This window comes from Mytilus californianus, unplaced genomic scaffold, assembly GCF_021869535.1.
Source record: "Mytilus californianus isolate M0D057914Y unplaced genomic scaffold, xbMytCali1.0.p SCAF_1, whole genome shotgun sequence".
NCBI classification, from domain to species: domain Eukaryota; kingdom Metazoa; phylum Mollusca; class Bivalvia; order Mytilida; family Mytilidae; genus Mytilus; species Mytilus californianus.
The window spans coordinates 101,584,135-101,599,008 of NW_026262581.1; the positions used below are offsets into that span (position 1 = coordinate 101,584,135).

At 32.4% G+C, this 14,874-nt stretch overlaps 1 protein-coding gene across 1 annotated transcript; it reads left to right on the top strand.

Moving 5' to 3' along the window:
• Window positions 1-5,891: 5,891 nt before the first annotated feature.
• LOC127728032 (calreticulin-like) lies at window positions 5,892-13,169 on the top strand. Its single transcript, XM_052235195.1, has 10 exons — window positions 5,892-6,074; window positions 6,802-6,906; window positions 7,123-7,329; window positions 8,591-8,685; window positions 9,119-9,253; window positions 9,815-10,003; window positions 10,547-10,690; window positions 11,027-11,207; window positions 11,614-11,684; window positions 12,617-13,169. Exons 1-10 carry the CDS (start codon window positions 5,990-5,992, stop codon window positions 12,641-12,643), a joined length of 1,239 nt encoding a protein of 412 aa, XP_052091155.1. The 5' UTR covers window positions 5,892-5,989; the 3' UTR covers window positions 12,644-13,169.
• The last annotated feature ends 1,705 nt before the right edge of the window (window positions 13,170-14,874 follow it).

A 14,874-nucleotide genomic window follows, 5' to 3' on the forward strand; every position in this document is an offset into this window, starting at 1 on the left:
TCGATCCCATCGAACTTTAGATAAAGGATACCAACAGACACAGTTAAGTCTGCCTCATATCTTGACTTACATCGAGGGTCGGTTGAAAACAAAACTTTCCGACAAAAGAGATGATTTCAGCTTCCCGCAAGTGTGAACTTTCTATTTCTATGTATCAACATTCCAGCAGCGCCTGCATACGGAGTATATATCTCCCAGTTGATACGATATTCCAGGGCTTGTATTTCCTATCATGATTTCCTTGATAGAGGGTTGCTGCTCACAAGGAAGATATTAACCTTTCGTAAATTTTACGGACGCCGTCACGAGTTGGTTGACCGCTATGGAATATCCGTTTCACAGATGATAGCGGATATGTTCCAAATGTCATAACTACAATCCCTCCTCCTTTTCCCCGAATGTGACCTACCGATTATGACTTATTACCGGGTTTGTACTAACATGAGCAACACGACGGGTGCTATATGTGGAGCTGATTACCCTTCCGAAGCACCCGAGATCATCCCCAGTGTTTGGTGGGGTTCGTGTTGCCTAGTCCTAGGTTTCTATGTTGTGTTTTGTGTACTATTGTCTGTCTGTTTGTCTTTTTCTTTTTTAGCCATGGCATTGTCAGTTTATTTTTGAATTATGAGTTTGAATGTCCCGTTGGTATCTTTCACCTCTCTTTTGAAAAGGGAATGAATTATAGATCTGCGATCATTACAAAAACAGCTAAATAAAAGCAGGTAAACTATAATTGACACGACCAATAATGAAGAGAAAACCAGGATTTAAATCATGTGGTATGCACTAAAATCCTGGTTTTCTCTTCATTATTGGTCGTGTCAATCGAAAGTCAAAGGCAAAGACGACTGTTAAAAATCCCTAAATGATTGACAGAAAGGTTAACCATTACTGTTGGGAATGTTTTTAGTCAAGTTTTCCCCCTTCTGATTTTGCCCATTTCCATCAATTTCAGTCTGTTTTTGCAGTTATGTGGTGTACACTGAAACCTTTGAAAACAATTCTACAGTGGATTATGTAGCATTTCAGAATACACCTTATCGCTATTCCCGGCTGACCCGAGAATCTGTCCCGCTTGAACTTTTGACGTCATACAACAATCACTTTTCCATTGTGGCGTCAGATATTTTGTATTGTGACGTCAAAATTTTACGGGAACCTGTGTGATGGCCAGTTATGGCGGACAAATAGCGATAAGGCGTATACGAGAAACATTGCTGATGAAAATCTGTCTGCCATGACAACCAAAGACATGGTAAAAAACTGACGTTGTATCCGTTATACTGTGTAGCAAATGACGTTGCCTAATTTGATTGAAATGAGGTGACGTTAAACTACAGGTTGACCGGATTCATAGGTGGTCACTTACTAGTTATGACTACCTGCTCTGAAGTTTCAGGGACTTAAAAGTAATTTTATGGCGCGAAATTGTTCTCAAAAGAACGTGCACTAAATTCTGTCTGTAAATTTCTAATGACTTAATATCAATTTTCATTTCTCAGTCGTGACAAAAATGAAAATCAACAACTTTTTACCGATTAAAACTTGGCAATGGATTCAAAGAAATGTTTAACGAAGAAAAAAATCTCAAAAAAATCATGTATGCGCTTCTAATTTCGCGTCAAGATAGGCAATGAAATGAATATAAGTCATGATTTGATGAAAAAAAAAATAAACAAAATAAGTGTTGCGTTTTTAAAGTCCGTCAGTATATTCCGATACTAGTATCTTATACCTGAAAGTACAGAAACATGCATTTTTTCCCAGCTTAAACGGAAATGTATCTGGCAAATCATATCAAATTCCTTTTTTTTCATTTTTGCTTAATATTTGTTTTGATATTATCAATTTACGGACTGATTTTGAAAAAGCTTTGGAAACTTTTTAACCAACTTAGGGTCTACACTAAAAAGTACTATTCCATAAAATTGCACATCTATTTTAATATCACCAATTCAACAAATTGTTCAGATAGTAGATACAATTAATTTACTTTGTCAAATATTTGTGCCTGAAAATCTTATTAAAAAATTGAGACATGAGACATCATCCTTCAATCGTAAGTTGAATTTGGCGCTATACTGAGTATAGCTAGATAACCTTTATACATGTATTTCCGTTTGATCGCAGGATCTTCTGTTCACTATTAAAGAGTGATCACATTAGCGGCCCTTTAATAACTGTAAACCATAGAATGTATCTATGGATTTTGAAAAAGGGCGGCATAGCCCCCCATAAAGCCCGATAAGTTTGTTTTTGAGAACTTTTGTACGACGCGTGAATACTGTATTAACACATATAATAAGACTGCTGATATCAATGCTTATGCATGTCCCATGCAGGTTAGGTGGCGGGTTTGTCACAAGTTGGCGCAAGCAAGCATGTTTAACCCCGCCACATTATGTATGTGCCTGTCCCAAGTCATGATCATGTAATCCAGTGGTTGTTTGTTGCTGTATATCATTTTCTGTTTTCGTTAATTGTTTTTGTACGTAAATCATGCCGTTAGTTTTCTCGTTTGAATTGTTTTATATTTATCACTTCGGGTCTTTTACAGCCCACTATGCGGTATGGGTTTGCTCATTGTTGAAGCCCGTACGGTGACCTATAGTTGTTAACTTCTACGTCACTTGGTCTCTGGTGTAGAGTTGTCTCATTGGCAATCATACTATATCTTCGGCTTATTTTTATATAAAGAAATTATCAACAAATTATCTTTGGACTGAACCTCATTACATAGATAGACAGCTGCAATTTAAGCGAGTGGACGCCATCGATGAAACAATTCCTGTTTAAGGTTCAATCGGTACGTTATATTTGTCCCTGTGATTGAAAGGAGATAGAATTAATGATTGGTTACTGTTTGCTTAACGTTCAGTTGCATATATTTCATTCGTATCAATTTAGAACGAGATCAAATCAAAAATAAATCAAAGTGGTAGGATCTGCAAAAGTGTCTAACGGGAAGAAGGACAAGAAATTCGGACTGCCACTGTAAAAAAGAGGATATGTTGGGGAAGGGAAGAATGTGTGCCAAACTGTCGGACATGTCACTTGAAAAGAATTGTCGACGTACAGAACGCGGTAAATGCCAATTATATTTTAATGGTTGATTTTTTGTTCTTGCCATGAAAGATAATAGAATATAGCTTTAACTAAGACAATATTACAACCAAAAAAGGGCCGGCATCAAATAACCACGAAGAACTTTATCTGAAGAGCTTACATAAAGTATTGATCAAATATGTTTAGAGATAAATCAAAACAATTAAAGGGGTGAGATAAATGAGGGTATGGATGGGGTTTATAGAAAGAGAATAATGGACCACTACTACAGAAAAATGGGACAAAAAAATAAAAAATAGAGAAAATAGGGCAAAAAAATAAAAAATTGAAAAAAAAGAGGTATTGAAATATAAAGAATAGAGATAAATGGCAAAATTCATACTGAATAGAGAAACCCGGCTTGAAAAAATAAAGTATAGAGAATCGAAGGAACCCCTATCCAGACCCTCATATATATATTCGATGTAAACATTCCTTAGATACCCGCTATTAATGACAACTTAGATATCCATGTAAACCATGCACACGGTTTAATATATAGTCTCGGACAACAGCAACAACAGGTTTAGTTACTTTCCGTGAGAAACGGACTAGTTTCTATATTGTTTTAACTTCTTGTATCAACAAAAAAAAATATCCAGAAATAATTAATTTCGTCTATCTTAAATGTTACGGACACTCCTACACGTACTAGCCTATATAGCAAAGACTTGTAAACACTTTTAAAATTAAATAGCTCGCCTCGTTTCGATATTTATATATAAAGCAAATAACATAGACCACTTTCTCCTAGCTGTTCGTATCGCTATCATATATCTTCCTTTGCATCATGTCATCAAATATACTGCATGATATTGATACAAAATCTATAACATGGACACACTAAGAACTATCTACCTTTACTTTTCATGTATCCGGCATGTCCGGATATCCCGTCATACCAAAATCTTTCCGAAACTCTTAATTTAAAAATCCGTGTCACGGATGTTGGTATCCTCTTTCTCCTTTGTTGTGTTTTGTTTGTTTTTGTTTGTTGTTTTGTTAGAGTCTTTTGGTTGGGTTTTTAGGGGTGGGGGTTGGGGTACATAATAATGTTTAATTATGTGACATAATGAATGTCCAGGTTGGATACAAATGTATCACACTGAGAATAAAGTGAGATGTACGATGTACTTAAATGAGACAGCAACCCAGCGACACAAAAATCTTAATAAACGCCAAGAGGTCAACAACTAATGGTCGTCAGCCGAATAGACATGCAAGTGTCTGTCTTTATATATATAAATGTGCCAAGGTATTAATCGGCCAGAGTCTAAAATTATGCAGAGACTATTGGTGAAAGATCAGCAAACATCAAATTATCCTAACGACTTTACCAAACATAAAGATATATATCATAAAGACATGCATCTTATAGCGAGGATCCTGGCTGATATATACATCGGAATATGATCACGAGGATTAAAATAGGTTTTTATACATGTACTGTGATTCTGTGCCTTCAACATAACAAAAGATTGTGCGATGAGGGAAAAGCCCTATCTGTATGAGATCCCGCTGCGAAAAACATAGATTTTAGTAAATTTTCTAGAAACACAACTAGTGTGTTCATGCATGCACACATAAAATATGTTTTCGGGTGAAAGTTTACAGAAAATTTTAATTTATGCAAATCAATCGTAAAATCCGCGTGAACATTTAATATATTTGAAAGATCTGACTTTTAAACTTTCAATATTCATGAATAAATATCTTTTCGCTAAAAATCCATTTTTAAGCAATATGATTAGAGAAATATATGGCACGGCTTTAATTAACGCACTCTTCTTTTGCTCTTTGTTTTGTATGTTTAATGAAATTTATAATATTTTTCCTTGATTTATTTCTGAGAAATCAAACAAAAAAAAACATTTATAATTTTTTTTTGGTGAAGAATACGGATTGCTATACAAATCCTTGCCGTGAGACGTATAATTACAGAAACGGAAAATTTAACAATCATGTATTTTACATGCAAGGTTTTATATAGATATTTCATTACCTAGTATATGTATGAATATATTTTAGAGGTAATCAGCATTTCTTCTTTTTTGTATAACTGTTCTAAATCAGAGTGGTTCTAAATGTACGGAATAATTGTAATATGCTAATTTGAGAATAGGCATGTTTCTAGCATTAAAAAAAACAACAAATAAGCTAAGAACTTTTGTTTTTGTATAATATGTCTGTTAATTTCCTATTCTGACCAATGCTAATATACTAAATCAGAGCTCTAATACTAAATATACATGCCCATGTACACTGTGCTGTTTATTGTTGTAATTATCAAATATGTCAATCTGATTTTTTTGCCCTTTATGGGCCCTGTAATTTGGGAAATAAAAATTTAAAAAAAAAATATTGTGTATTTTTGTTTGTTTTTTGTTTGTATAATTTAGCTGGAACTATTATACTATAAATATAGTCCTAGAATTTAGTAACAATCTATTTTATTCTCATAAAAATATCTTTATAAATTAATCAAGGTTTGCTTTTTTACCTTTAAACAAAAACTTCTTTGTAATAAGCTTTGAACGGTATTTTTTTAACATTTCTTTCTATTAGCTCAAACTAAATTTGCCTGGCCTTAAATTATTGTTTTCGTGTCAGTCTATCCCCCCTTTTTGTGCTGTCAAAATCGGATTGGATATTATAAATATAAATATCCGTGGCATCGGAAACAGCCGAATACAACAGGAATAGTTTGACGTAGATAGCCGGGCGCGTGGTACGAATCGATTGGTCCACCGAGTTAAATATATATCCAATGACAATCTTCCATCTGGCCTGTCACGTGTGTCCCGGCATCTTCTCACTGGAAATACAAACATCAGAGAAGTGAACATCTTACTGGAACATCATATTGGAACATCGTCGAATAATGAGAACTTTCCTGTTGCTTGTCGCCGTTTTCGGCGTAGCATTGTCAGACCCAACTGTTTATTTCCAAGAGGGTTTCTCAAGTGGTGAGTTAACAATATTTTTTTACAACTTTTGAGAGACGGTGGTGTGCACATGGAGAAGAACACACAATCTTGAACTGTCAAAAAAGTGAATTACTTTTGTCGATTACTTCTACAATAATGTACGCTTTGCATTCTTTTGAAATATAATTCTAATAGTTTCAATGGCCAGTATTTTTTCACTAGTAAAATGGTAAAAATAGGTAAATACAAGCTGCTCGTTTGTTCTTGTTCAAATCTGATAGACAGGCTTGCTGTGTCTACTACAAGTTGTACAACACTAGTTTTGTTTTTATAAATAATGAATACTAGGCCCTCAGTAGCCTTTTATATTTCTTTAAATCACACCAGAAGTTCTAAATTGTCATAATAGTTTATTCTTTTTGTGATATATTTATAATACTTGTTTATTTTTGTATGCTATCGGTATAAATCATTAAATGACAAAATGTATATAAAAAACAATGTAATTAAAGAATTACAGAAAAAAATGTGTCTTATCCTATCTGAAATGGGTAGAGACTTTTTTGTAATGTTTGGTGACACTTCTTTAAATTCAGTGTTTAGAAGGATAAAATATTCACCATTAGAACTGCTATTAGGGAAAGCAGTTGGAAAAATTGTAAAAGTGGGAGGGTTGCGATCACAAAACTAGATTATCCCAGCCAGAGTTGCATGTGGTTGTCTTGTAACATATATTTATGTGTTTTATTTTATTTATCTTTTCAAGATGATTGGAAGGACAGATGGGTTGAATCTACTGCCAAAGGAGCAGATCAAGGCAAATTTGAATGGACTGCAGGAAAATTCTACGGAGATGCAGATCTTGACAAAGGTAGACATTTGATATGAATATCACATATAGAAAAAAAAAAATTCAGTTGATTGTTATATTGAAAGGATTCTTAAATTTGTTTATTAAAATCTCGCTGAAAATTCATCAACTATCAATAGATCAGTGCCTGTGCTAGTAATTTTTACCACTTGATCCAATGCCATGGAAAAATTTATCGTGTCTGTTAATCTATATATTAAATCTTTAATTTTACAGGTATTCAAACATCCCAGGATGCAAAGTTTTATGGAATTTCCAGCAAACTTGATAAGCCCATCAGCAATGAGGGAAAGACTTTAGTTATCCAGTTCACTGTGAAACATGAACAGAACATCGACTGTGGTGGAGGATACATGAAACTTTATCCAAGTGACGTTGACCAGAAAAATTTGCATGGAGATTCTCCATATCTTATCATGTTTGGTAGGTTGAAATGAACAAGGTTTTGATCGGTATTTCTCTTATTAGTCCCCTACCGAGGAAGTCAAAGGGCACTTTAGGTTTGCACTCCGTCCGTCTGTCTGTCCATCCATCAGTCCGGAAAATAGCTTTCCACACTTTTTTTTTTAGTTCTTGAAGAATTTGATTTGATATTTGGTATATAGTTTTACCATGACAAGTTATAGATCAAGTTCAAATTTTGTTCCGGTCTGATGATTTAGTCCAGAGTTGTGGTCCATATCTAATGTTAGAGTACTACATTTTGTATGTTAAACCATATTTCTGTACAAAGAGAGATAACTCGTTTTTATAAAGACATTTATTGGTTAATTGTTTGAAGTGTTTTTATTTTGTATAAACTAATTTTCTGAATGCCATATACATAAAAAAAAATTATGAAGTGAAATCTTTTAATTAGATAATAATCTATTTTTATTAAGGTATATAATTTCATTACATTACATTGTGTATAGATAAAAGTTGTTGACATTTTATAGATAAGTTACAAATCTATATTAGTTTGTGACAAATGAAAGAAAAAATATTTGGAACTATTAATTATTATTGATTATAACTTGAAAATAAATATACATTGCATTACATCAAATCTAATTTTAGAGAACTATTAATCACATCTAATGTTAGAGTGTTTTCCACACTTTTTTTCATCATGCTTGAAGATATTGATTGATAATTGGTATATAGTTTTATCATGACAAGTTACAGATCAAGTTCAAATTTTTGTTTCGGTCTAATAATTTTGTGCAGAGTTAATGTCCTTGGACTTGAAAAATTCACTCATATAATCAGTTTTCCACTCTGTTTTTAGTCATGCTTGAAGATATTGACTTGATATTTTCTTTTTGTTAACACCATGACAAGTTATAGAACAAGTTAGCATTTTGTTCCAGTATAATGAATTTTTACCCGGTAGGGGACTATGTATTGCCATGCAATACTCTCAGAATGCTTGATCAAAGCTGATTTTTCCTGAACTGAAATTGCTGACTTGTTTTGTTATAAATATGTGGTTCTGACAATTCTGAATGACTGAGGACTACTTTCAAAAGTAATAAATGCTATCATTAAATTCATAGTACAGCTGATACTTCTGTTTTTCAATGTATCACTTGCTGCAAGTGCATATAAAATTCATATAGCTATTTTTCTAGCAATTAAAAACAGATGGTACTATTAGTATTGGACCAAATTGAAATTATTGGTTTGAACTTATTGTTTTCAGGCCCTGACATATGCGGACCAGGAACCAAAAAAGTACATGTGATTTTCACCTACAAAGGAAAAAATCTTTTAACCAAAAAGGAAATCAGATGCAAGGTACAGTAGTTTTCTTTTGATGATTAGAGGAGGTGTATTGCAGAGTATGTGAAAACAGCTAAAATTTCATCAGGGCCAAATATATATATATATATAAGATTATCGAAAAAAGAAATTTCAGTTTTTGAGCTGATCTAGATCTGTTCAGTTATTGAAGCTCATTTGATGTTTTTACTATGATAATTCATGGAATAAACCTACATTCAAATTTGACTGCTATGTGTACAGTACATGTACAAGTGTTGACCTGCAAAGTTTCTCCTTATAAACTTAGAGATGCAGTATGCTTGCCAATGAGAAAACTATCCACCAGTCCAAATGACATAGATTTAAGCTACTTGTTTGTTCTGAATACAATCTGAAGAGAGTCTATCAAACCATTGCCTACTTAATTTCAGTACCGGTAATGAAAGTCTATCAAATTTAATTTCAGGATGATGTGTTCACCCATTTATACACATTGATTGTAAGACCTGACAACACATATGAAGTTAAAATAGATAATGTTAAAGCTGAGAGTGGAACTTTGGAAGATGATTGGGATTTCCTTCCACCTAAAAAAATTAAGGTTTGTATAGAAATAAATTTATTTATTGATTTCTCAGGGGTTATATTAAGAATGGCTCCAATTTAAAAAGGAGTTTTTAAAGTTTGCAGAGTTCTCGAAATCTATTTTTCCTTGGTGGTCCTTGTAGAAAATCTGCTGGTCCTCACTTTTATTTCTATTGCAAAATGCCAAAATTGTGTCTGTCCTTTCAAAATTTTGGTGGTCATAACCTTTGGACCTCCACTTTTCGAGAACCCATGGAGTTTGTTCAAAATTGATTTTAGCCTCATAATTTACTATGATATCAATGCATAGTAATGTATTTGTTCTTTGCATAGAAATTGGTTGTTTGATGGTAAGAAATAGTGGATATCAATGTGATCACAATGATGGTTTTAAAATATTGTTCATATCACAATTTTAGTATAAACACCTTCAATATTGCATATATCTTTGGCAGATACTTTTATAAAGTCCTTTTTGTTAATACATTGATTTAATTATGTGCTGGATTGTATTTAGACATGTTATTTTATGAAAATGTAAAAAAAAAATGCAATGTTTTATATATAATTTTTATAGGATCCAGAAGCAAAGAAACCAGACGATTGGGATGAAAATGAGAAAATCGATGACCCAGCAGACAAAAAACCAGAAGACTGGGACAAGCCAGAACACATCCCCGACCCAGATGCCAAAAAACCTGACGATTGGGATGATGAAATGGACGGAGAATGGGAACCACCACAAATTGATAACCCAGACTACAAAGTAGGCTACAATTTATATTTGTATAGACATGATATATATACATGTATTTTGTTTCATAGGTATTGATTTTTTTTTTCACAAGACTATAAACACCTTGATGTTTATAGCTGTTTACTATCAGTCAATCTAAAAGAAATTGGCAAGTGTTTATGTTCAAAACAAAATTGATCTTTGATTTCACCAGATTTTTAAAAAAGCAACCTTATTTTTAAAATGGAAGTAGAGCACACATAGTTAGTTTTTATTGAAGTTTTATATTTGTTAGAAAACAAGACCGCCAAAATCATAAAAAAGGATTCTAGGAAAATCAGTTTGACTACTATTGACATATTTACTATGGGGTACATGTATCAGAATATGATATAATAAAATACCATTACCATTTATTTCACTGATATAGAAAGATGGATTAGGTGAGATACTGAAGATCTTTACGTTGATATTATGCTACTCTCGTTATGGTTTGAATATTTTTTTAATAAATGTGAAATATGATTTAGAATATATAATCAATCAAGTGACATGAATGTATGTTCTTTTTAGGGAGAATGGAAACCAAAACAAATAGACAACCCAGCTTATAAAGGAAAATGGGTTCACCCAGAAATTGATAACCCAGAATATGTAGAGGATAAAAATGTATATAGATATACTGATATTGGAGCAGTAGGATTTGATTTATGGCAGGTAAGGGAGAGAATATGTAAATGATAGCAAGAGTTGTCTTTCTTTTACTTAATCTTAAAAGTCTGAAATTTTTGTGATGTTTTCATTATGGTGAATTACAACAGGATATTTTTTGTAAAAATAACAACATTGCATTCTGATTTCGAAAAATTTATTTGTATGCTGAATTTCTTATAATTGCAATAATGAATATTACATGCTAGTTCACAACATGGATCATTGATAAAGACTTTAAAATTGAAAGTTTCAACAAACATTCAATCATAATCAGTAAACCAACCAAAACATTACAGCTTGTGCACACTTGTTTAAATGTTTTTATTCTTTTACTTGCAGGTAAAATCAGGTACCATTTTTGACAACATTTTAGTAACTGATGATGAAAGTAAAGCTGAACAAGTAGGAAAAGATTTATGGGAAAAAACAAAAGATGCAGAAAAAACAATGAAAGATAAACAAGATGAGGAAGAAAGGAAAGTAAGAGAAGAAGAAGACAAGAAACGTAAAGAAGAAGAAGGTATGCATGAAATAGGATGATAACTGCACTACACTTGTAATCTCTTCCTGGATAAATTATAAATATTAAATGACATACCTTGATTATGAAGGTAGCTTATTATCTGAAATATTCAGAAATAAGGACATGATCCTAACAATTGCTTATGAAGGCTTTTTCATGATCCCTGACCCTCTACACTCAGTGAGAACCTTTTATTGCTTTGAATGTCTCCCGAATTAATTTTTGAATGGATGCGTTTTTTATATAAATATAATCTAATGATGCCTTTTCAATTTATGAACCTTTTATGTTGCATATCAAATACACACTTTGTTCAAACATTACATTTTATTACTTCAGAAAATATGTTTAAATTTACCCAAAAAATGCAATTTTTTTTAAACCTTTTTGTTTTAATCTTCAGATAAAAATAAAAAAGAAGGTGGTGATGAAGAGGAAGAGGAGGAAGATGATGATGCTGGAGAAGAAGATAAAGTAAGTTAACTGATAGAAACATCCTCAATCACTTATACTCTATTGTAACATTTTGTATAATCAGCTATTTTATTTAAATATAAAAATAAGATGATGTGGTATGTTTGCCAATGAGACAACTCTCCACCAAAGACCAAATTACATTGAACTTTACAACTGTAGGTCACTGTACAGCATTCAACAATACACCTTATCGCTATTTGTCCGCCATTACTGGACATCACACAAGTTCCCGTAAAATTTTGACGTCATAATAGAAAATATCTGACGCCACAATGGAAAAGTGATTGTTGTATGACGTCAAAAGTTCGAGCGGGACTGATTCTCGGGTCAAGCGGGATTAGCGATAAGGTGTATGAGCAAAACCCATACTGCATGGAAGCTATAAAGGGTCCAGAAATGACAAGTTTAAACAATTCATACAAGAAAAGCTGTTTTTCTAAAGGAGCTAAATTACAATTATCACGTTTTGAAGCAGTTTATGAAAGGGATAATTATTTCTTGGATAACTGGTAAAACTAATGGGAAAGAAGGGTTAAATTATGGTAGAAATACAAACTCTACAACTCAGGGTCAATAATTTTAATATGCTTAAATTTCTCATGAAATGGAGTTGAGTTATTTTTAGAAAAATATTTTTCCCCAAAAAAAGTTTCAGTAATAGCTTAGGCAGTTATTGTCAGTCATTTGAATATTTCAACTTGTGCCTTTTTAATTATTTTTTAGATATAGATGAAATGATGTATTTTTTCTAAACAGATATTGAAATATTTTTTCATGGTAAAAAATGGATGTATAAAACCTGCCCTGGTTTATTACAATTAATAATCAAAGTCATTTACATATAATTTGTACTTTTACATGTTCCACTTTTTCAGTCGGAGCACTAAGTTATGACAAACTATTTAATTAAATGTCTTATTTCATTTCAGGATGAACATGACCACGATGAGTTATAGGAAAGAAGATTTTAGGACAGTTTTTAATTCATCTTCTCTTCATCTATGTATGGCAGAATTTATAATAATGTGATCAAGTTTTAAGAGGGGACATAATCCATGGGGAAAACCTGCAAATTGTGTTGTGTCAAATCAAATTGTCTGTTTTTGTATCTGTATTTTAGAGGTTATCTGATTGTGAATGAACATGGGTGAATGGTTGTGTATATGTTGGTATGATGAATATTTGTTTTGATACTGAGAGAAAAATATCTGATGTGTTTGAAAGGCGTGTTACGCAAACATAACATTATTATCAACCAGAGTTCACAGTTTATAAAATCATGGTAGTAGTCCATTCTTTATTTCAAGCTTTATTTATTAAGAATATTAGGATACACATGTTTTTATTGTATTTCATTATTATTAATGTGTTGTTAATGTGTATTTGTTATACTTCTAGTATAAATTGAGCATTCTGGTTGAACTACTAGGTGTTTTACATTGCCAAAGAAAAAGGAATGGTAATAAAACACTTTTATCAATATTTGTTTTATAGTAGTTACTTTGGCCATTTTCTTATTATTGACCAAAATCTTAAGGCTTTGTCACCATTTTTTTGGCTCAGATGTTTAATTTGGAGTAATAACCCATCCAGATTTCTTTTCTTCAGATACATACTGTTATAATTCAACACTTACATGTATTATTCTGTCATGGTGTTGTTGTTTTGCATGACTCATTCCTCTTATTTTGCTTTAGTACTATTGCCATCTTGTCGCAGGAATAATATTTGCTCAAAGAGGAACAGTTGTGGCATTGTTTACTTCAAATTTTCCAGAGGAACTTCTTGCCAAGAAACAATTTTACATTGACATCTGAATCTTCAAATGCATCCAAGGATGTGTAATACCTTTGTTAACACAATTTCTCTAATTTTTTCAACATGTCTCCTTCTAATAGTGTTTTTTGCTATGTATTTTATTGCATTGTCCTAGTAATCTTTATAAAAAAAAATCATCTCTGAAACTGCTGGGCCAAATACTTGCAGACTTTACCTGGATGTTCCTTAGGGTATCTGGTTTTAAGATTGTATCTGGGAATTTGATCCATGTATAAACTTGGCTGCTGTTGCTGAAAATAGAACATTATTTAGATCCACAAATAACTACAACATGACTGAAACTGTCAATTCACCCCTTATAGGAGATATTAATTTTGAAAGTCTTAAGTTTTTTTGTAGAAACTGGAATAGATAAACTACAATGTATAAAAAAAGACCAAAAATGTTCAGCAAAGTGATCTACAAATAAGTCAGCATGACTGATATTGTCAATCAACCCCTGGTTGGAGATATTGCCCTTAAAAGTAGATTTTTACCACCTTTTTAAGTTGCATGTATTTGCAGATACTGTGATAGTCCCACTTTGAATATAAAAAATGTTCAGCCAAATTTGATATATTAACAAGTCAACATGACTGATTCAACCTTTATAATTTTTATAAAAGCAAAATAATGAATTAATAATTCCTTATTAGAAGTCAATTTGGTCTAAATAAGTTTAAAACAACATAGCTGATGTATTGTTGGCTTGCAAGTCAATAATTCAACTCATTTGAGTTCATATTCATGCAACCTTTAATTTAACCCTAAGCTGGAGATGAGTTTGCATGGGCTAAGCATGTTCAGTTATTAAACAGAATGTCAACATAGAAAAGTGAAACAAGCAAGGAAGAATCAATTTTTATGCACCTGCCGTAGTGGAGGGGACATTAAGTTTTACCCTTGTCCGTCTGTTCGTAGTAAGTCCCGAAATTGGTTTTCGTTCTCTAACTTTAGTTTGCCTCAACCAAATGTTATGAATCCTATGCACAATGCTTATTACCACAAAACACAGATCAAGTTTAAATTTTTTACTGTTCTAGAGTTATGCCCCTTTACAAATGGAAAAATTGCTGAATTTTTCATTTCCGTTTATAAGTTTGCCGCAACCAAATGATATGAAACTTATACACAATGCTTATTACCACAACACTCAGATCAAGTACCAATTTGGGTAGTGTCACTTTTACCGTTCTTGAGTTATGTCCCTTTATAATGCAAGCGGGTGCATCATCAGTGTCCCATGGACACATTCCCCATTTATTTTGACTGATTCGGCTCACAAAAAAAGCATTCTTGCAGAGTCATTGACAATTTTGATATTTTAATCTTTTACATGAAATCAAACAGACTTAGACAAATCCTCGTA